Source organism: Ochotona princeps, chromosome 11, assembly GCF_030435755.1.
Source record: "Ochotona princeps isolate mOchPri1 chromosome 11, mOchPri1.hap1, whole genome shotgun sequence".
NCBI classification, from domain to species: domain Eukaryota; kingdom Metazoa; phylum Chordata; class Mammalia; order Lagomorpha; family Ochotonidae; genus Ochotona; species Ochotona princeps.
Genome location: NC_080842.1, coordinates 30,768,308 through 30,793,004, shown reverse-complemented (window position 1 = coordinate 30,793,004; position 24,697 = coordinate 30,768,308). Strand labels below are relative to the sequence as shown.

Genomic DNA, 24,697 nt, shown 5'->3' with positions numbered 1-24,697 from the left:
TACCAAAGATTCTTGTTGAATCTTTCTGAGAAAGTATTTTAAATTCATTTTTTAATAGACACTATAAGATCTTTATACCAAGAATTTGAAGTTCTAGTGTATGTAATAATTTTCAAATGCTTGGAAATTCTAGAAGACTATTTTACAAGTTGTTCTATGTTGATTCAGATCATTTTTGGTTCAAAAGTTATGAGGTGCTAAACTAACTGTTATAATTAAGTCAGTAGATGAATTTGAACAAAGTTCATAACATACCATTGTCCCTCTAAAAATTACATGAAATTTTATGGCAATCAAAATAAATTACATGAAATTTTATGGCAATCAAAATATGCCATTTAGTGAGGGGGAAAATGGGCGCAGGGAGTTTCTGTGTGTCAAGATACCACTCTTGAAGGTGATGAACTCAATTAACCAACTTACAATATTCATTTTATTTTAAACATATTTTGCATGATATAAAAATATTGATCACAGTGAGCTTTACCAATTGTTATTGCTATAAAAACAAATGCAGAAACAATATTTTTAGTGGAAATAAATTATATAGTCATTATTTTAAAAGGAAATCACTAGAGGGAAAAAATTAAACCTGGGCTGTTTGGTCACTGGCAGAAAACCAGTCTTTGAAAGAAGCCTTCTTTAGATCAGCTCCGGTCCTTCTCTGTAATGATAACCACTTAGGTGGTTCAGGAAACACAGACTTTGTCTTGGTGGTATGGTCCCATAGGGTCTCTATTCATAAACAGTTCTGCTGTAGCAACAACAGTTTTCCACGATAGAAAAATGGAGAACTGGGAAACAGTACAAACTAATTCATATGTGGTCTTTTCCAAAATGAAGGAACACAGCGACACACTTCTTCACTAAATGACAGTCCCTGCTCGCAATGTTTCAGTCGATTTGTACATGGTCGTCTGTAACAACTAGGGAAACACAGAGAAAAACACTTTTGTTAAATACCAAGGAGTGACTTCATCATGCAAAGCAAGTATTTTTGTGTTTTCAACATTTCAAACTGGAAAAATGTTACCAGTTTCATTTATGAGTGTTTAAAGTTTGTACTTTAATTGCAAATTCAAGAAACATGGAAAAGTGAAAAAATGTTTTGCTTGCTGATAGAATAAATGGAAAGAGGGGGTGTTTTAAGCATTATTTCTTTGGAAGTGTTTCGCTTTCTGGAAGATTATACCATAAAGCAGGAATATTTGTGTTGATTTATTGTGATAACATAAGCACAACAAAATACACAAAGGTCTGGGACTTGTTTGGAACTTAGAATTCTTTTTAAATTAATTCATTTTTTAATTTTATGACACAGATCTCTTACGGAGATTAAACCCAGTCATATTGGCAGGACTGTCGTCAGTGAGCAGCTCCAGCCTCCCTCTTGTGTCTCCACTCAGCAGCTAGCTGTGTAAGAGTGGGTACATCTCCCAGCCCCACCTGGACTTCAACTGAGACAGCGATGCCTAGGCCACCTCAAGGGGAGAGGCCATACTGACTGCGCTACATCGTCTCCTCCCCTCTTAGACTTGGTAGTGGTGAAGGGAAAAATTACCAAGCAGTAAATCTGTTGGCAGCTTGGGGGTTTTGAAGAACTGGCATTCTTTTTGAACGACCTTTTGCATGTAAGACACGGAATATGTGGATGTACACGGATGTACGTGGAAAGGTGTGAGATGACCTGAGATGCAAATCAAAAAATGCACTAGAAAAAGCCTTACACATTAGCTTTCAATTTAATTTTTTTTCTGTAGACAAAACAATATCTAGTTAACATTTCTGTACTTCCTAAATACAAATTCAAGGTTATAAGACCACTGAACTTTCCTTTACTACAATGGCACACACTTTCTAACAACTAATGAAACTGAAAGCTGCTAATTAAAACAGTGAATCAAGGAACACTTTGGAGTAGATTTTTTTTTTTTAGCAAATATTCAGACTGGTGTGTGTGTGTGTGTCTGTGTGTGTGTCTATGTGTGTGTGTGTGTGTGTGTGTGTGTGTGTATGCTCTGTAGAAAACCAGCAAACAACTGAATGATGATGTGGAAAAAAGAAGTGAATACAAACGCCCAGCACTGAGCAACTTTGAAGAGGACAGAGCTTTGTTTCCAAAATATGCTCAGCATCACAGAGGCCAATAAAACAGAAGAATTTGAAACTTGTAAATTGAAAGAAGAGTGAACTAGCATTGCAGATGCTGAAGTTACAAAGGTGACAGCATGAATGATGGAACAATGTAGAAATGTGAGATCTGGCTTTAAAAGGTCACTTTATTCTCTAAGGCTAAAGAGGAATTTAATTAGTTAATATTGAATGTTCTTGAGTCCAATACTGTTACTTTTTTTAGTGATAAAAACAAGAACAAAACCAAATTTTGAGAAATAAGTCTTTGGTAATCTTTAACAACATGTTAACTGATTTATCCAATTCCATTAAATACTTGCCATACATATTTCCTAGACATAACTGCAGAGTAAATGGTACAATTCTGTCTTTTGTAAACTTTGCATAAAATTATTTGCCCTTAAAACAGTTGTCCTAAGTTCCACATGAAGATATAAATTTTGGTAGGGGTAAGTAGAAGTATTTTATAAATCCTTCAAAATATTTATGAGTTGTACTGATCATCAGTACATTAGCCTCTCACTTAAGAATTTAGATTTTATTCTGAACTTGGACCTGGTTGGGTCCCTCATACCCTTTTTTTGACTTATCGATCTCATGAAAGTTCATTATTGGTTAGTGAAAAAAATTAGAATTTGTCTTGCAGAACTTATTAGTCACATTCTCATAATTGCTAGTCTGGGATAGGAAATCTGTTTTTCTTTGAGCACATTTTATATCCAGGTCTTGTACTCTTACCTGCATGTTTGATGCTGGAATTTCTTTCCTTTTAAAAAGCACTTTTCCCGACTTTCTGTACATTCACAGACACATTTTCCAGGATTGAGGGGTTGATTTCTTGGGCACGTTCTTTTACATACACACTGGCATGTGTTTTCATCAAATTCTCTGTTGGCTCCACATGAGCTGGGGAAAAGTTTGTTTTTGCAGACACACTGGCACGAGTTTCTGTCTAGTTCTTTGTGGGGTCCACAGCTGGAAGGCCCAAGGCCCCCTTTGCAGACACACTGGCAGGTCTCCTCATCTAGCTCCTTGTTGGGTCCACAGATGTCATGGAATCCATCAGCAGAGTCTAGACAAACACAAGTGAGAACATCTTCACTCTACCTTGCAAAGTCTGGATGTGACATGGGACAATCACAAGCATTTTAAAACAAGCATTTTATTTTTATGTTTTCCATTACATGATTATGTACAAACATGGATTTGTTCCTTAACCAAAAAAATACAAAGATAAAATTTTAAAAATGCTCTACTTTGTAGTCACTCATTTAAAGAATGATGACCTGATTGTTATACACATGGTTTTAATATTAAAGTAAGTGTTCATCAAAATATAGACTTTCAACCTTTAGTTTCAAAAATATCATTCTGCTTACCATCCTCAACGTTTGTAGAAAAAATAAAATCTTGCTGAGCCAGACATCTGCAGAGGTGATTATTCCACATGTGATTTGGGGGACATGTCTTATTTGTTGCTTCACACCTTTGAAGAAACACACTTGGTTAAAGAAGAGTGTAACTATTACATACACAAGGTCACCTCTTTTCTCTCTTATGCATTATGTATTAATGAATGCCTCTGCAAGTGTTTAAAGATGTAAGAATATGTAACATGACATGGGAAGCTGTCAAATCATTCTCTCTCACATTGCACTCAAATTCTTATCTCGTGGTAAACATTTTTCATGGTATAAACCCAAGAGATTGCAGTCTTTTTGCTTTTAGATAAATATACTAATTTTTATAATCACATAGTATTTTATTTTGAAAAAGATGCAACAAAAGCTTTTATATTGGAAATTTCTTTTTCCTCCTACTAAACATTATACTATGGGCACATTTACTATCATTTCATGATGTTTGTGTCTGTATAATTATCCATGAAAGCAAGCATGACTATCTATTATATTAATTTCTAACAACTATTTAATTGCTTCCAATTTTTTGGTTTCTTCAAACAATGATCGGTGAGTATTGTAAAACTGACCGTATGTGAATGAAATGGTCTTTTCATTTGATTTTTGCTTATACTGCTGAACTGTATTTCCATTGAAGCAGTCTTTTTACTTTATACTTGTTGAGTTCTTAGTGGCCTATTAAGCCTTTGACAATAATGTAAATAAAAATATGCTCTCTCAAAAATTGAAAATGAAAGAAAGGAAGAAGGAGGAAAGAAAAAATGAAGGAAGGAATGAATAGAAAAGAGGAAAGAAAAGCAGGAGAAAAGTGAGGAAGCAAAAAGGGATGTTGCCTTATATTAGAATTGTGTCTATCAAAAACACAAAATAATAATAATTTAAATAACTCTTGAACTCTCTGCTGAAAAAGAGAAAAGGAGCATCTATGAAAAAAGATACTGCCAAAGATTCGTGATAATTTTTTTTAAAGTTTAGTTTGGTGTAACATTTTTGAGATTTATGAAGTTTTTCATAATATGTATTTTCTATGATTTTTGTATTGCTTATATACATATCTTTACTTTGTTATGAGACATATCTCCACAGTTATAAATCCCATTTATGCAAATTTCCACTCTGTGACCACCAGACAGTTACCACAAGGCGATTTTTTGTTTTACTAATGTTATGGCTGTCCTTTTTTCTTTCTTCTCACCCATTTTTGTTTGTTAAGCTCCCTTTCACCTTCCTTTCTTACTTATCTGCATGAGCATAAGTATGAACATATGGCACAGGTTTCAATCAAGTGTGCCAAACCTTTTGTTGATGCCATCAGTCCACAACTGCCTAATGGCTAATGGATGTATGTAAGTTGGTATATATAATGGCATCAGACTTTACTTTGACATTCTCTGCTGTCTAGGATGAACAGATGTCATAAAACCAGCTTGTTCATTTTCCTGCCACACCTGGCATCAACAATTTCTTCAAGGATCCATAACTGCTTTAGTTGGAAACTGACACATAGAAGCTATCATTTGGTATCAGATATGTTCACTGCCACACTATTACACTATTTCTAGATCTTCTCAGAGGGCAGAGCTAGCAAATGTAGACTATTTCCCAAGTTTATGTTTACCCAATAAAAGGATCCTTTGGTTTTAATTACCAAATTTACAGAGTATGTCTATCCTTATCATTGCCTCATTTGTAGATTGATGCTGGTGTAAAAATTAGATGGAAATAGTGTGTCTTCGACACTGGCTACAACATCATAAGCAGCATTACTGGCAGCAAATTATCTCTACATTTCAAACTGGTAGACTATACTAGTATGTAGACATCTGGAAAAGTGCACTGAATGCTTCAGATATTCCTAAGAGATTTTTCAGTTACATTCATTCATATATACTTTTATTAAAAACAAAGCCTGACCTCACATTACATGATAGAAATGAATTTCTAAATAGCAGAATAAGCTAATCTGATTTTTTAAAAAAGCTATTTTTTTTTCTATCAGTTTGGAAATCATCCCTGAGGTTTGACTAGAACCTTCCTGTCCAGCAGTCTCTATGTCTGCTTCAAGACGCAGGTAATCTCTACTGCCTCTTTTTAACATGGCAGTTGGTTTAAAACAGTCCCCTTATCCTCCACTCCATCTCCTTCCGAAAGCTGTCAACTCTCCTTTTGTGTCCTTCAGGGGCCATGTCTCCTTCACATTAATGAAGAACAGTCTACTACAGTATTTATTTAGTTTCAATCTCTGAATAACTTCAATTACTGTATGTTATTTGCTATGCTATATGATAAACTAATAGTTTTTTCTATAGCAAACAGTTCACGGAACTATATACAAATTAACAGCTGTGTTATTAGGAGTAATGGCTAGTGAGTAGGAAGTAACATAAAAGCATTTTAGATACCATCAAGTTAAGTACCATTCTGTGAGTACTAAGGTATATAAATTTTATAAGAAATCATCTATATTTGAAAATTATATTGATTTACCATAATTTCTATTTATTTTTATTTCTTTATTTTTCTTTCTTCCTCCAAAATCTTTATTATTATTATTATTATTATTATTATTTTATTTTATGATACAGTTCCACTCCTCCGATTTCTCTTACATTATTACAATAGTATAGTTCTTCATAAACAGTCTATGCCCATCATTATGGGCATGAACAATGACAGACAGTCTAGCATCCTATTGCCAAGATATATTTAACAGTTTCATTGGGAGTCCATCTTTGATTTGGAAGTAGAGATGCATACTGCATTATACCTTCATGTCTGAATATGATAGTCTCCATTATATCCCCTTACATGAAAAGACACAAAATCTACAATGCTGTAGAGTTAAATAATATGCTACTGAATGACTAATGTGTCACTGAAGAAATGAAAAAGAAAATCCAGAACCTTCTTGAAAAAAAAAAGATGCTACTATATGACCTATTATGAATCAGTGAAGAATTTAATATGAGAAAAAAAAACATTTGAAGAAACTAGAAGCAAAACCATCAAAATGCATGAGATACAGTTTCTGTTCATCTTTGTTGGTGAGATGTGTCTCCTGTAGGCAACAAATAAATGAGTCTTGTTTTTTTGATTCAGTCTACTTATCTATGACATTTGGTTCATGTGTTAAACCATTTACTTTCATGGTTAATATGAATAGGCGGTAATTTGGTCCTGTCATTTTAGCAACGGGTTGTTCACTGTTTGATTTAGTCTCCTGTTGTTATTTTCACTGGGATGTTCTTTACATTTGCCTTTGGTTTTGGTGGGTGCTATTTTCTCTGTCAAGAGAACATCTTTAAATATCATTTGTAGGGTAGGTTTGAAAGAAGGATATTCTTTTAGCTTCTTTATTGTGGAATAATTTTATTTCATTTTCAAAGACGAAAGAAAGCTTTGTTGGGTACATTATTCTGGGCTGACAATTTTTTCCCATTAGGATCTGGAACAAGTTGCTCCATTCTCTCCTGGCCTGTAGAGTTTCCTGTGAGAAATCAGCTGTGAGTCTGATTTCCATTCCTCTATATGTCAATCGATTTTTTTCCACATGCACATTTAAGGATCTTTTCCTTATGTTTGATTTAAGAGAGCTTGAGTATCGTGTATCATGGTGAGGATCGCATTTGATCATCCTTGTTAAGAGTTCTGTGCCCTTCCTGGATGTTGTTCCCTAATTCTTTCTCCATATTAGGGAAGTTTTATTTTATTATTTCATTGAATACAACTTTAAGCTCAGTTCCTTTTCTGCACCTTCTGGAACTTCCATAACACATATTTGGCCTTTTAACAGTGTCTTTTAATTTGGCCTTTTAACAGTGTCTATTAATTCTTGAATAGTTTTTTTTTAGTTTGACCCAGCTCTGCCTCCAGCTTTTTGATTTTTTTACCTTTGTGACAAGAAACATCTTATAATTCTGAGATCCTTTCTTCTGCCTCTTTCATTCTGTTATGACTATGCACTGGATTTTTAATTTGCTTTATTGTGTTCATCATTTCCAATAATTGATCTTGTTTTTTTTTTCAGTGTTGCTATTTCCGGTGTGACATCATTCCTTAAATTCCTTGAACTCCTGTATTACATGCTTCTCATTGTTGATAAGCTTTATAACAGGTTTTCTGAATTCTGTATCCCCCATTTTCTTAATATATTCCTCAGTTAACTCTGAGGTCGGCAAAGGCTTTTGCTGCTTTGCGGGGGTGTCTTCAGCAATGTTAATTGTGCCTTTGATTCTTCTTTTGCTCTTCGTCACTGTATTTCTGGTTAGCAGATTCTTCCCCTTGGGGCAGATTTCTAAGCTCTGTCTCCCACAAGTCTACAGTTTGATTTTACTTATTTTGTTTGGCAAATGGTTCTTTGTTTGCAGGCACTTGTGCCACTCCCTCCAGTGAGTTTCATGTCTGAGCTCTTGTGTTAGGCTTCCATCATGGTCTCCGCAGCCCCAGCTCCTGGCTCCTCACAATTCACCTCCTGTGATTCCATGCTAAGGCTGCACCATTGTCTGTATAATCTTTCTCCCACTTCCAGTTCAAGCAGTTCCCAGGATTAGGGAGACACCAGGTGCCCAAAAAGTTAGGTTGTTGGTGGTGCTCATCTTTTTGGACCTGCTGGCTATTACGTCTGAGGGCAACATGAACCTATTTTGACCCATAAGATGACAAAGTCAGTATTATTTGGGACCAGTGCAATACACTGAGCTGGAAGTGAGTTCACTCCCAGCTCAGCACATGTGCACAGCTTTGCCACACTGCACAAAATGGTGCCTGATGTGACAGTAGTGGAGTTCTGGATCTGCTAGCCATTAGGTTTGGGGCTATCTGTACCTATTTTTGGTGGAACCTGTAGTATGCTACATCGGTGAGGTGCACTGAGCCAGAAACAAGGTCACTCCAAGTTCAGCACATGTGTAGTGCTGTCCCACAACCACTGCCTCCCTGCACAAAATGGCACCTGATGAGGTTCTGGTGTGGGTCTAAGCTGTGAAATCCACTCTATTTCTGCACCACCTACTTGAGGTGTACTGTTCTGCCTCTGCTCCTGGTCGAATTCAGTCTCCAGCTGCCCTTCTGCTGTTGGCCTGTCCTCTTCTATTTGTTGGAATATACCCTCTCTACTTCATCCTGGCTAATGATTTTCTGTCTGCTTAAATGTGCCATTAACATAGTTCACCACTTTGATTCTCCTCATCTTTTCCCATTTAAAACAGTAAAATTCTGATTGCTATGTGTTTTTAGGAAATAGAGATTTTATATTATTTCTAAATATAATGAAACATTACTGAGACTTAGTTTATTCTTTTGATTTGAAGGAATTCTATGAAAACCTTGGTTTTTCCCTAACAATCTTAATATAAATATTTATTTACTTTAGCCTGAACATAGTACATGATTGTGTTTTTATTTTTACTTATTGAAAATAAAAAAAAATGTGATTATTTGAATGAGGACTAATAGAAAATTGTGTATCCAAAATAGTTCATTCTGGGTGATATGTCTTGAAGGCTATTCTTCATATTCTCTTATTGGTTTGGGTCTTCAATGTTTTTTTTTTGTGGTGGGGTGGATAACAAGGTTGCATATATTTTTATTTTGCTACAAAGAAAACATCTGTTGTGTGCTCTTTTAAAACTTTTTGTTATTTAAATATTTTTACACTTTCCTTAATATTTTAAAATAACTTCAATGTAAATCTCTCATAACATATTTTGTTATTATTTCCTTGGTTATTCAGGAATGCATATTGCCCAGATAAAATGTAGACAGTATTTATATACTTTCACAAACAGTATTATTGCCTCCAGATAACATTATGTCAAACCAAATCTTACCATCCTTCCATCACATTACACCTGGTGTCTGGTGACATAACAGAATGAATTATTTCTGGTTGCATGCAATCTTCATCATTCCTTTATAAATGATGTTTAAATCATCTTGGCAACATTGCCTCACTGATGTGCTCACTGTTTTAAGTAACACATTGACTTGTTAACCTGGGGAGAATAGTACTGTAGGGCGAGAGTAGAGAGACACCTTTCTCATATATTTTTTATACTGCCAGTGTTTCTAGCAGTTGGCTGTGACCCGTTATTGAATTTTTATGTCAATTCAAATGGCTGGGAAGTGCATTTTCCTACACAGTATAATAGAATGAAATGACTGTTTTCTGAGATCCCATTTCAATTGCATATATGTGAGTGTGTATATGCATATACAAATTTTCACAGCTAATGCCCCTAACACACACACTGTTTGTCTCTTCCACATGTGTGGTTTTGTATGGCTATGTGCTTGCTTTTACCTAACGTATGTGTTTTAACATACAGTCCTACCTTTTGCAAGAAAACAGCTGCAACTAGAAACCATTATGCTTAGTGAAATAAGCCAGTCATTAAAACGGAGAAATATCTCATGTTTTCCTTTATATGTGGCAGTTAATACAGAACATAAAAAAAAATCCAGTGTATGAGGAAGAAGCTGACATCTTATGACTTGATCACTGCTTGTATCTCTTGTCTACATCTCTTGTCTATATTCCTGTAGAACAGAGGTTTATTTTTTACTTTTTGAACATTATGGTTAGTGGTGCACTGAGTTAGTGCTCATAAAATAACTGAAAGCATGCTATTGTAAAAATTAAAGGAAAAAGGGGGTAAGGGTAATGATGGATGGGAGGGAGGCAGAGAGGGAAATGATCTTCTTAGGAATGCATCTAGGGAATTCCTGAGATCTGTTATTTATATTAATATTTTAAAAATTGACAAAATACAGATCCAAGACACTTAAATAGAAAAAATATTACAGGAATCATCTTAATCTCTAGCCTATACAATATTAGTGAATGATGAAACCTTCTCTGCAGGAGTATGTATCAATTTGCCTGTGCTCAAACTTTCAATGCATACATAAAATTGTCCTGTAAATACAAAACCAAAACATATCCCATTTCATGTACCCAGAAAAAAATACATGGCTTCCTTTTCATTACTTCAGTATCTTCAAAATGCAAATTCAAATGTATTACTTGTGTGTGTAGAAATATATGCAACTATCTATTAATGGAAGTACTATATCAAACAGTTTGATTAGTTTTAAATAAGTAACTTGTTTAATCTAGCAAAACTAATTCTTGCTTCTGCAAGTTTACACTGAATAACAGCACAGACCTGAAAACCATACTCCTGTTATACCTGAAGCGTGCTTGCAAATTCAAAGTTGATGTTTCTAGCTAATCATTTTTATCAATGGGAACAACTCATAACTTTTATAATTTGAATATTATTGCAAACTTTTGGATGCATGGTATTTTTGCACCACTTTTATATTCTCCACTTTGGGTATTGAGGCACTTGGGATTTTAGTATATATGGGTATTTCTTAATACCACAATCCTACATCTATAAACTAGGATACACTATCACTTTTCATTTAGTATTTATTAGAACCAAGCTTAAGTATTATGCTTTTTCAGAAAAATTATGATTTTGTGATATGTTTTTATTAGTCACGTTAATATATTTTCCAGCATTATAAAGTATATTTGAGACAAAAATTGTCTTAAGGTGTACAAAGTGATATTTTATACTTAAGTGCATTTCAAAATGATTACACAATCAAGCTAATGAGCATATTTATCACTTCTCCTGATTACACTTATATTTTTGTAATCATTGAGATCTACTCTCTCAGAAAATTTAGCATGCAATACATTACTAGCTACATTACTCTCCAGAGTTCACACACTACTAACTACAAGTCTGTACCCTTTGACCAACACTTCCCCATCTTCCTTTGCCCCCAGCCTCTGATAACTACTCTTCCATTCGGTTTTGATAAGTTCTACTTTTGTAACTAGTTACTTAATTGAGAGGTAGAAGTAGAACGCGTGCGCAAGAGAGAGAGGAGAGAGAGAGAGAAAGAACAGAGAGGTGGAGGAAGAGGACAGAGAGAGAGAGAGAGCTAGTGTGAGCTTCCAACTACAGCTCATTCCTCCAGTGCCCCCTATGTGAGGGTAGTCTAAGCTGAAGCTGGATGAGCAGAGCAGTCCTGGTCACCCATGTACGTGGCACAAGCCCTGTTCTTTACATACAGCTACTGCATCCCATGACCTTCATTAGCAGGAAGCTGGAGTCAATTTCAGGGTCAGAAATAAAATCCAGGTAGCAATGTGGGAGGTAGCCATTTTAACCAGTGACTAAACCGCTAGGCTACACATGCCTGCTCCCAGTTCCATATTTTTGGATTCCACACATCAGTAAGGTCATGTGCAATATTTGTTTTTCTGTGTCTTGCTTATTTCTCTTAGTATAGTGTCCTTCAAGTTCATCCATTACATTGTTAACTTATAATATACCTCCAATGAAAAAAAATGAACTCCACTTTGATTGTCTTTAGTTATTGAACTGCTTTACTAAACCTCTTTAAAATATTTCATTAATCAATCAAGATGGATAACATTTCTTTAACACAGATCTAAACCATAGTATTTAATGATTATAAACTAACAAACTACTTTTATAGGTATCAATTGTGGTATTAATCATTTGCTCCAATTGGCAATTCTTTTAATAAAATGTTTTCACAATGCTACAGTCTGAACTTTCGTTACCATGTGGCACCTATTCCCAGAGAAGTTTCCTGAGTTGAGTAAAATACGGAGTGTGATTCATTAACACTCGTGAAGATTGTACCCAAAAACAAGTAGTAAGGAGCTCAACCCCCTTCAGAGGATCATCGTATCATTCAACAGTGTCCATTAAGAAGTTGTGAATTACATTAAGAAAACAGATAAGGGAAACAATAACCAAATTAATAATTTGATGTATATAAAACCCTTGATTTCCTAAATGCCAACTGATGATATTTTCTGAAGTTCAAATCAGTAATTATGTTATGAAAGGATTTAGATTCAGACCATCTTGCTCAACATTTCTGTCTGAATAACAGTTGGAAGGTCAACGACACTCTTTCACTGGCAGAGTCACAATGCCAGTGGTGAAATATCTCAATGACGTCCAAATTGTGCTCATCTTATGTCAGTTTTGCTTATATTTTTGCAATGGTGATTAACAGTGAATGGACAGCAGTTAAGTAAAATTGACCTTTATTTTACTGTTATAAAGCAACTTCTTCGAATAATATAAATAGCAACCAGAAATACATTAGATTCTTAAGAATCTATATGAATCTTGCTGATAGTATGTTGGAGCTTTTAATTGATCGGGATGATACTCTGCTGGCTCTGTCTTCAGACCAGAGAGGGTATACCTAAGAAGTCTTTGAACTTGACTAGACAATAAGATGCTGGACTCTATGTTTGGTATATGCTTGCAATGGGGGAATCTCAACTGAACTTGAACTGTGGTTATGCAACAAGGTGGAGGAATCCACCATGGTGAGAGGGTTTGGGGAGGGGTGGGGAGAATCCCAGTACCTATGAAACTGTGTCACATAATACAATGTAATTAACGAATTTAAAATAAAATAAAAAAAAAAAGAATCTATATGAATCATTTAAAATGAAAAGGTACATATTTCACAGTAAAATTCCCCCACAGAATACCTATGCCTATCTATATGCATTAGCCTATTACAAAATGAATGATATTTAAAGTATACAAAAGGGAGAGATGGTAGGTAAAAGATATTAATGAGCATACCACTGTTTCAATAAATTTTTCTGAATAAGTAGTGGATTGAAACACCAGACCTTTTTCTTTTTTGTAAGAATGGAAATGATTATATTTTAAAGCAGTAGTTCCGACACTGGCAAAAAAACTCACCCATTGTCTATAGACTGGATGTAACAGAGGAACCACCATGTCATCACCAACTGTCTTGGCACGTGACTAGCAGATTCACGAGCCAGACAGACATCAAAAATAGTGATACGAATAGAGCAAATAGAGTCAGTATTGAAGCTTATGCTTTTGTTTTATTATTTTGTTTATTTCCTGAAACACTGAGGGAAATTTGATAGACTTAAAACAATGAAAATCTAGCAATCACTGTATTTACAGTCTTGCGAGGTTTTATTTTACAAGGTGAAAGATAAAGGAATAGGCTCTTTTTGCTTCAACTTTCTCTCTTAACCTCAGATGGTACACACAGCAGTATCTTCTGACCTCAAACAGTGTATATAGCATTGTAGTTGTATGAATAATGATGAACAAGAGAGTAACACATATGAAGTATACATAGACCAGTAAAAAAATTGCTATTCATCATAGCACACTGCTTATTTCTCAACTTTGGAATATGGTTATCTGATTCATTTGTAAAATAAGGCTAATGATACTGCTGAGCTGATAGATGAATTTTGTGAGAGCTTCATGAGACAAAAATGCTAGGGAGCCTCTTAATATCTCAATAATTTTGAGTGCTATAAACTGGATATTATGGAATATATTAGCCTTTCCCACTCTCACAGTCCAGCTTCACATGCAATGGTTGCAGACTGTGACAACGCCATGCAAGGGCAAAGTATACCCAGTAATTACTGTGGATTTTCAAAAAGCAAAGGTGGCTGTGGCCTTTCACTGAGACAAATGCAGGAGAAAAGACCTTTATTTGAACTCTGACAAATAGATAGGACTTGGGAAAGTCAGAAAAGAAAGGAAACCTATTTCAAGCCAGGGCCAGAATAGAAACAAGATACCAAGCAGGAAATGAGCTCGGTGTTCAGGGAATCAGACCTTGTGATACACGGACTTGGAGAAGATTGCGAGACAAAATGAAAAAGGAAGGCTGGTACCAGCAGAGAATGAGAAATGTGTGCTCAATTCTTTAAACAGATGAAAATCACTGACTTCTTTGTGTTCAGACGAATGAAGAGATGTCTTTTAAAGCTTGCTTTGTGACATTATCCAGAGGTGGGGAAAAAGACTTCATACTGGAAAACTGGTACTGACACTAATGCATTAATCAAACATCTAGACTGAAGTGAGTGAAGGATTAAGGGGTGAAAATGAAATACAAGTTTAGGTTTGAATGTTGAAAGACACAGCCCTCTCCCAATAATTAGTCTTGTTTGCACTGGATTTAAGAAGTACAACTATGTGATTCCAAAGCCTTAAAGGATAAGAAAGGACATTGCTACTAATAATGCAGAAATAAAAGACTTAAATGTCTTTGATTCTGTACTTCTAATATAGCTATGTAAGATTGGTTCAAATACTTGCATTAGAAATCAATGCAATCAACTCAGGCTTTCAAATATCAATTTTGAATAATGAACACAAAGATAATGATTGAAGTTTTCAAAGACACACGGGGTGGAAATGTCAACAGAATTCTTAATGACTACATGAATGGAGGTGAATACAGCCTTTTCATTTACATGACAGTTGCCCTTGTATATATATACACACACACACACACACAAATATATATAAACATATATACACACATATATACATGTTCTGCATACACACACACACATACACATTCTGTCCTTTAAAATGTCCAAGGACAAACAAAGCCTCTATTTTATCTAAAACACTACAACACTATGTGGAACAGTACAAACAAATTCAGTGAGGAAGATCCGACCCGATAACTCAACTGACTAATCCTCCAGCCCCAAGTGCTGGGATCCCATATGGGTGCCAATTCGAGTCCCAGCTGCTCTACTTCCCTTCCAGATCCCTGCTTGTGGCCTGGGAGAGCAGAAGAAGAGGAAATAAAGCCTTGGGACTATGCACTTGCACGGGAGACCTAGGGTTCCTAGATCCTGTCTTCAGATCGGCTCAGTTCTGGCCATCGCTGGGATTTAGGGAGTGAAGCAACAGATGGCAGATCTCTCTCTCTCTCTCTCTCTTGTCTGTCATTCTCCCCCATAATCCTACTTTTCCAATAAAAATAAACCTTTACAAACATTCAGTGACGAAAACCTCTATTAGCATCTTATGTTTATTAGTGAGTGTTCTAAAATACAAGTTTTTTTTTTTGGTAAAATTTTGGTATTTTAAGTGTAGTATGCTTGCACATTAACTTCCTTACATTCTGTAGAAATTGCTGGAACTATTTACTTTTCATTCATATACACTGGTCCTCCTAAAGAACAAACTAGGAACACTGGTCCCTATGATGAAGCAGAGAGCTCCTGCATTGCAGATGGAAATGATCTTAATTATTCACAGGATCGGGATCCCTTCTCAATATGAGCAAATGAAGCATGTACTTTTGCATTTCAAATTTAGATATGGAGAAAATCAGAACAAAATGATTAAAATATTAACTTGTAATAACAGTGAAAGAAAATTACTTCAAATAATTACTATTTGAGTTTTCAATCTTTGTTGAAGTAAGAGAAATAATGGGCTGAAGAAAGGCAACTGAGTGATAATGGATATAAACCTATTTAGACACCAAAAGCACAGATAGTCAAAGCCAAAATAAACAAATGGATTAATTCAAACTAAAAATCTTCTGTACAGCAAAAGAAGCAATCAACAAAGTGAAGAAGAAACCAACAGAATGTGAGAAAATCTTTACGTACTAAACAACCAACAGGGAACCAACATCCAGAATTTACAAAGAGCTTCAGAAACACAGTGACAGCAAAATAAACAACTCTATGAAGAAATTGGGCAAAGAAAATGAGCAGATATTTTTAAAAAGAGCAAATTCAAACCGCTAACAGATACATGAAAAAATTCTCAGGCTCCCTAGTCATCAGGGAGATACAAACGAAAACTACATTGAGATTCCACCTAACTCAAGTGAGACTGGCCTACATTCAGAACTCTACAAACAACACCTGCTGGTATGGAAGTGGGAAGAAAGGTACCCTCCTTCATTGTTGTTGCGAGTGTAGGCTAGCACAACCACTATGGAAGTCAGTTTGGAGAGTGCTTAGAAAACTGCAAATAAACCTGATATGACCCAGCTATCCCACCACTGGAATGTATCCAAAGGAAATGAGATCTGCCTGTGAGTAAGGGATCTGTATTCCTGTATCTACAGCAGGACAATCTACATTAGCAAAAATATTGAAACAACCCAGATGGCCACCAAAAGATTGGTGCATAAAAAAACTGTGGCATGTCTACTCCATGAAATACTACTCAGCCATTAAAAAGAACGAAGCTGCTCATTTTGCAGCCAAATGGTCCCAACTAGAGACCATTATGCTCAGTGAAATAAGTCAATCCCTGTTATGGAGTGCAGCCAATGATTGCTCCTTCACCTCTCCTTGTACACTCTTCCCCCCGCCCAGGTCCTAATTCGGCCGGGATGTTGGATGCAGATGAGTCCAATTAGTCTTTTTAGCTACATGCCCAGTTCCTGTTACTGCCCATCCCACTGAGCGCCAATTAACTCCTTAACTCACAACACTTAGGTATTGGCTCCTGCCCACCTGTGACTCACCTATCAATGAGAGGGGATGGTACTGCATTGTTGTGTAACCACTCCCCTCACAAGCCCCTTTAAAAAGCCCATGAAGCGGGTGCTCACTCTCTCTCTCTCTGGTTAGGTGTTTCCGTAACTCTGGCAGCTTGACTCTTGGCTGATCCAGGACAGGTAATCCCCTGAGCATGGTCCCTGTGTACTGCCTAGATGGGACGATGGATGTAGTAATGTTGTTTCTGGTTTGTGTACTAGCATGTCTCTTAGGATAACATATATTGTTGGGGAAGCTGGGACATAGGTCTTCAGCTTAACAGATGGACTTAAGGGTAATGACCATTTGTTCCCCTTTGGATTATGTTTGGTTGGATTATGATTGGTTGGGTTGCCATATGGACTTGTGATCTGCTATTTCTAGTATGTTCTATTATCACTAAGCTTGGTTAATAAAGACTCCTTAATAAAACCTGAGACATGTCTGGTGTGATCTCGCTCGCACCCTGTAACATCCCAAAAGGACAAATATCCTATGTTCTCTCTGATACAAGGCAAGCTCCTTGCAAAATACAAGATCAATAAGCTCAACAGCCGTTTTAATACTGTTTTGTCACAGTTTATGGGTTTTGCTATTTTAGTTTTCATTTTCATTTCTACAACATACTTTCTTTTCTCTTATTAAATTCTTCACTGATTCATAGATCACATAGTAGCACCATTTTGTCCAAGAAGGTTTTTGATTTTCTTTTGCATTTCTACTGTGACATTGATTATTCAGTAGCACGTATTTAACTTCATGGCATTGTAAATTTTTTTAAACTTTATTCATGTTGTTGATTTGTTTTGTGGCTTTTCATTTAAGGAGATGTATAGGAACTGTGTATTGGAGACTATCTTTTCCAAATGTGAAGGTATAATGCAGTATGCATCCTTATTTCCAAATCAAAGATGGACTCTGAATGAAACTGTTAAATATATCTTGACAATAGGATACTGGAATGTCTGCCATTGTGTGTACCTGCAATGTCAGGATACACTTAAATAACAGAATGATGAACTTATGACTTCTTATGAAGGACTATATTATTATAATAATAATGGGGGAAATCAGTTGGGGAGAGGGTATTTGGGGAGGGTGCAGAAGAAATCCCAGAGTCTGTGGAATTATATCATTAAAAATGTTTTATAAAATTATATTTAGCCACTTTTTTGATTCAAGTATTATCAAGGAATAAATGTTTTGAATTTTAACATCATTTTGTGTGAGCATATCCTCTTTCATAAAGGTAGCAAATTATCCTATTTTCTAATGTTTTTTACATTGATTGGGGCCATGTTATTCAGTGGAAATACTTCTCTTATATTGTGAAGTACACTGCCTATGAAATGGGATTCCCTCTTTCAAATTTTTTTTTTTTAGGAAACGCTATAAAAATTTTTATCTTTGTTTTCAAACGCTTCAAGTGACAATAAAACAAATTTAACAAAAGTTGTTAAAATAATTATGTGTTTACTTGTAAATGATTTTATGCTAGTAGAGGATGCAGAAAAAATAGATTTGATTCATACTCACTGTGACAGTGTTGCTGGCAGGGAACGTCTAATAATTGAATGAACTTGTCTGTAAACATCCAGCTTAGACATGCATCGGCAGGAAGTGTGATTGGCAAAACTGATTGTTACTGGTTTGGGGCCTTGAGAGAGAGGCACTGTAATTTCAAACAACTACAAAGAAGGGACAAAAAAGAAAAAAAATTATGCAGATGCTATAAAGCACTTTTAATGCTGGAGTTCAAAAAACAGTGAGATTACCTCCTTATGTTATCAAACAGATGCAGGGCACTACTGTTTCTCATAACTAACATAAAAATTATTTCTCTTAAGTATATATGTCATTTGAATAATAAGTAGTGCAGAGGCTTATGTCTCCTTCCTAGCTATAAATCACATCAGAATTATGGTAAGCAAGTAATGATTACAGAGCAGAAAGGAAACAAAATAATATATTCAAGGAAATAACTGCTCCAAAATCCCCAGATTTTCTTGTATGAAACTTAAAATATTACAGGGAGTTAAAAAGTGGCAGAGTTGTAAACATAATATGTAATTTAAAAGCAAAGTTATTGGGCGTACAATCTAGAAAACTTTGTTCAAGACCTATGCTAGTTTACTTAATGCACAGACATAAAAGATGTGAAATCAGCTTTCATTTAAAATTAAACTTCTACCTAACATAATTTTATAGTTTTCAAATATTTTTTGAATTTAGCATGTCTGAAAGAAAAATGTAAATATTAATTATGTAATAGGAAAAGTTTTTTCCTGCTATCTTGTCAGATTTTGTGAATAAAAAAAGCTTGAATTAGAGTACTAAAATTTACTTTTAAAGAATCAAATGCCTTACTTATGAAGCACTTCTGTTGTTCTGTTCTTCCTCTGAGAACAACAATTTAAAGTGAATATAAAAATTACTTAATAAAACTAAATTAATTTAAATTTCTAAGGTTCTTAAACTCTACTTTGATAAACACTGTAACAGTAAAATCCTATTCAGTAACTGTTGGATATGGTCAATTTTTGACAATTTCAAAATAGTTGACACACCGGACACTTGACACCCTTGTAGTCATGTCATCTTTTTTAAAAACAAAAAAATGGCATATGTGACAGTCTTCTGACACAGTCACTTAATACAATTTTATGTTATCAGTTGACAATCATTGAGATTATTTGATTATTTAGGAGGAAGAATTAGTTGTCTATAATTGTAATTAAGTTTGAAAAAGTAGATAGTTCAAAGTTATGAAATGCACAACTTTTCCACTCAAAATTTATATATCAATTTGAAATTATCTTATTAGATAGTATAAGGACAATGAACTGTGGGAGAAATGGGTCTGGGATTATACCAAGTCAGAATACTTCTGTTATCTGCTTACTTGGAAGTTGTGTGAATTTGGGAAAGTCATTTAACTTCTCCAGGTAGTACTTTACAATAATAAGTAAAGACTATATGTGCTAATGCATACTGATGTGGCCTATTTGTGCTCATCATAAACATGTGAGTTATTATAATTTTTAGGTTCTCATGATCCTATATATTCTCCAGAGTAAGCCCACATAAATAACCTCAACATTTGACTGCACCGTACACTAACATGATTTAGATGAATTTCATGTACAAATTCACAATTATTTATGGAGAGTGGATGAAACCTGTTGTAATATGGGGTGGAGCAATGATAGACATGTTCTGTATTACATATAAACTGTTTCAAGAGAGAATTCCACAATGTCCACATAGGTTACACTTTTTCTATTTCTTAGGGCCTATATGAATTCTACATCAAGACACAGCATCACACAAGTTAGATAAAGTGGCTTAGAAGATAAACAACTATGAATAAATCTACAAATCACTTGCTTTTTATATTTATACACTTTATAATCTGCTTAAACTCACACAGTTAAGCAAATAAAATAAATTCATGTCTAATAGACAGATGCGCATGTCTAGAGCTGAAAAGAAGTACATGTAAACCACCAATGTTTGAGTTGTAACTGATGACTTGAACTCTAATGAGATATTTGGTGTAAGCCTTTGGAATGAAGAGAAATGTCTAACGTGAAGGTGGAGGGCAGGATGGGATACTGTTAAAGCAGAGGAAGGTAGAGAGGAGCTTCCAAAAGGTGCCAGTTGGTAGGTATTTGGCATGGCGGTTCAGGCACTAGTAGGAATCCTCACATTCCTGTATCAGTGCTTGGGTTTGTATCTTAGCGTGGCTCCTGAATCCAACTTCCTGTAGATGGGCCTGCTGTGATCTCGCAGCAGGTGATTTCTCAAGTGCTTGGGTTTCTGCCATTTACATGAGATACCCACACTGGGTTATAGTTGTCCTGTGCTGGCCTGGTCCAGATATTTTTGCACCAGTCTAGGGAGTTAATCGGTAGATAAGAGTTCTCTTTAGGCCATTCTCTGTTTCACTCTTATTTGCCTGCCTTTCAAGTAAATGGGGGGAGGGGGGAGGGACTTATGGTTACAGGGTTAAATAGCTCTAGGAATCTTCAGGAAGTCAAAAAGTGTAAGAACTGAATGGAAACAATTAGTAGCAGAAGCGTTTGTAGGGTCTTCATCCAAGGGACTACAAAGGAGAAACAGGCGTGGGAACAGAGAAACAAGAAGAAACACCCCTCTCCCCGCTAGATTGGAGGGAAAGGGTTCATGCGGCTTACAATACCAGTAACATTTTGCTCAATGAATACTTCAAATGCTGCAGAATAAGTCATTACCTCAAGTGACACAAACCAAGACACAGCCTGATAGTGAAGGATAAGACACTATCTAATGTAACACATATAGTAGCTGAGGTGATGTTTTCCCATTCTTAAAGCTTTGAAGCATCAGTTCTGTTACCAACTACACCTGCTATCCCACCTCAGCCAACCATTCAAAGAAAGAGGTCACAATGATCAGTATCTGTGATTGTGCAGAGGTATCATCCATCCCTAGATAGATAATCTCCACAAACAGGATCTGTTCACACAAAAAGGGACTTGAAGAATGTTCTAGTGAAATGTAGAACAGTGAAATGCATGTTGAGTTGACAACATCCTAAAAAGATGAGCCTGGCTCTAAGCATTGCAAGGCTGGAGGAAATCTGTGATAGTGCATACAGTGACTAAAAGAATAAGCAGTTTATTTAAGGGTTACTAAAAATAAATCATTTACTTAGATTTATTGCATTTCCTTTAAGTTGTTGAAATTTTATAGCCACTAAAACTACAATAAGTCACTTTATAATAACAAAGAAAAATTATTTGTATTTTGCTACTATGCTAGAATTAACATCAAATAGTTCATAAGAACTATTTAGTGAGGAAGAATTTGCTAACTCCCTTATCAATTTTGCTGTTGCCAGCTTATCAAAATCTGAACTAATACAGCAGCAGTAAATTGCTCTCAAAAAGTCATAATCTTTAAAAACTTGTGCTTAAAAGAAAAATGATTATTTTATACAGTAATGAAATATGAATCCTAATTCTGTTATCTATTTCTAATTTAAAAAGGTGACCAACAGCCTTTTGTTCTGTGTTTACATTCATAAGAGTACAAAATTTGTGTATTATATTTTGCATGAGCAAATAATTCTACATATATTATATTTACTCTGTAAATACTAATCGATGATGCAATTTGACAATGTGATTATCATTAGTTATGTTGAAAATGACTTTCCTAAAATTGTTTCATGATATAAAGTGAATTACTCTTGAATAGATAATGCTAACTTGCATCTAATTTAAGATTTAATTAGTAACAATAAACTTCTGTATTGAGACGGATGTTATATATTTTTGAAATAGGCATATATTGATAGTTGTTTGCATACAATTTTTTCAGTTTTGAAAATGACCAGAAAGACATGAACGAAGGAGATATTAAGTCATGCTGGAAATCTGAAAAGAGCCCGTGTATTCTGAAGAACATAATCAACAAGGGAAAAGGGAAGTCTTTCCAAGTGAGAAGTTTATGATTACTAACAACTGGAATTCTTTAATAAGAATATATAATAGTCAATTCTCATCACAAGAGTGGACCTAAAATAAAGCCACAGTATAAAACAATAGGTTGCTTACTACAGTGTAGCAACCATGGTAAAGCAACAATTAATTCTTACTTATGTCACAGGCCATTTATGCAAGTGGCATAGAATTTCAACATCCTAGCTTATGGCTTAGTTTTAAGTTATAAAGGATAGCTGTGTTCACTTGGATACAAAGATGATCTCAAAGTAAAATTTCTTGACATCTAAAATATACTCAGATTCTTCCCAGATCATAATATCTAATATAATAATTTAGATTTAAGTATTCTAATTTTAAATTCATTAACAAAAGGATTTTGTAGCCCCTAGAGTATACAATTAATGATTGTTAAAATTCAGGTTTAAGCACCATACAATTTAAAAAAATCTTTTGGGTCAGGCTGAAGTCAAGACCCAGGAATTTTTCCCATATGCCCAATTTTAGTTAGCTTTATGTCCGTGTCAGAATCAGAAAAAGAGGAGTTCTTTTTTTTTTTTTTTTTAAAGATTTATTATTATTGGAAAGCCGGATATACAGAGAAAGAGCAGGATCTTCCATCCGATGTTTCACTCCCCAAGTGAACTGCAAAGGGCCGGTGCGCGCCGATCCGATGCCGGGAACCAGGAGCTTCTCCAGGTCTCCCACGCGGGTGCAAGGTCCCAATGCATTGGGCCATCCTCGACTGCTTTCCCAGGCCACAAGCAGGGAGCTGGATGGGAAGTGGAGCTGCCGGGATTAGAACCGGCGCCCATATGGGATCCCGGTGCGTTCAAGGCGAGGACTTTAGCCGCTAGGCCACGCCACCGGGCCCAAGACGAGTTCTTAAAAAGGGCATAAGATACTTGCCTCTGCCCAAGAAGGTGCTTTTAGCAAGACAAAAGTTCCACTTCTTCCTTCTGGTTTGTTGTTCTATCATGAGAATGGGAACAAATTACCCATCATACCCCTCTGATGACTTTTTGTTTTATGAACAGCAAGCAAGACAGGTTTACACTTCTAGCCTTCTGATGGGTTTTGTCCCCTCCTTGTTGTTGATTGTTAACTGTCATTCATCTCACCTGAATTGTGCTGACCCAGCACTGACCATTGAAGCCATCTGGGAAATGAACTAGAAGATGGAGGATTCGTTTCTCCATCTCTCCCTCCCTCTGTAACTAATGTTCAAACAAATAAATATTTTAAAAATATCTCTATTTATACCCAAATACATCTGTAAATACATTCTTACTATACTTAATTTTTGAAATAATTTCAGCTCTAATAATCTTCTAATTCTGTATCTGTACCTATTGTTCCTCACAATTGTCCAAAATAAACGCCTTATAATAAATTTATATGATTAACAGTGTTTTCGAAGCAATTTTTACCTAGGACTTTTAAAAGTATGTAATTAATAATATAATAATTATCACTATCAAAAAATAATCTTTTGAAAATGGCAAAAGATTGGGCAAGTGTCCCAGCACAGCAGGTAAAGTGTTGCAGCACAGAGGTGCAGCTATGACCTGTGACTCTGTACCCTGATGGGTGCCCATTTGTGCCTTTGCTGCTTTACCTCTGGTCCAACTCCCTCTTAATGGCCTAAAAAAGCAGCATAAGATGGCCAAGAGCTGGATTCCTGCCACCCATTTAGGAGAACTGGTTGAAGCTCATGGGTTCAGCCCAACACAGCTCTAAACCTTGTAGCCATCTGGGGAGTGAAGGAGCAGATGAAAGGTTTCTATCTCTCTCTCTCTCTGTAATACTGACTTTCAGATAAAACAAATAAACCTTAGAAAAATTTTTGAAATAGTAGAGAAAGTGTTACTTGGTGTTTTATCAAGTATTTCTACTACATACACTGTCATTAACAGTCTATGTATCTTTCCTTGAATTTGAGAAAAACTGTATAGATAATAATTCTAACAGACTCACAACTGGTACTGAATTCATTTTAACATACTGTTATGAATAAAACTTTCAGAGTGCTATAAAATTATCACAAAATCAAAAGCGTTAGAAACATTGAATAAAATTTGTTAATAATATCAGGACCTTAAGTTGGAAAAAAAGAGATATTTTTCATTGATGACTTAATTATTTTCTCAAGGCAAGTGTTATTCATTAAAACAAACGGTATTGGAGCATTTGGTTGCACATCAGGAAAAAATCTAATTTCAGCAATGTGCTTGCCAAATAATTTGCTAAAGATACAATACAAATCATGAATA

General features: G+C 35.3%; 1 protein-coding gene across 1 annotated transcript in view; it reads right to left on the bottom strand.

The window, feature by feature from the left end:
• Positions 1-420: 420 nt before the first annotated feature.
• VEGFC (vascular endothelial growth factor C) overlaps positions 421-24,697 on the bottom strand; it is a 95,132-nt gene continuing 70,855 nt past the window's right edge. Inside the window, exons 4-7 of the mRNA XM_004579028.4 lie at positions 18,475-18,626; positions 3,513-3,619; positions 2,872-3,205; positions 421-926 (exon numbers count right to left, since the gene is read on the bottom strand). Of these exons, the coding sequence (XP_004579085.2) occupies positions 812-926; positions 2,872-3,205; positions 3,513-3,619; positions 18,475-18,626 (708 nt within the window). The 3' untranslated portion in view covers positions 421-811. The remainder of the gene's footprint in view (positions 927-2,871; positions 3,206-3,512; positions 3,620-18,474; positions 18,627-24,697) is intronic.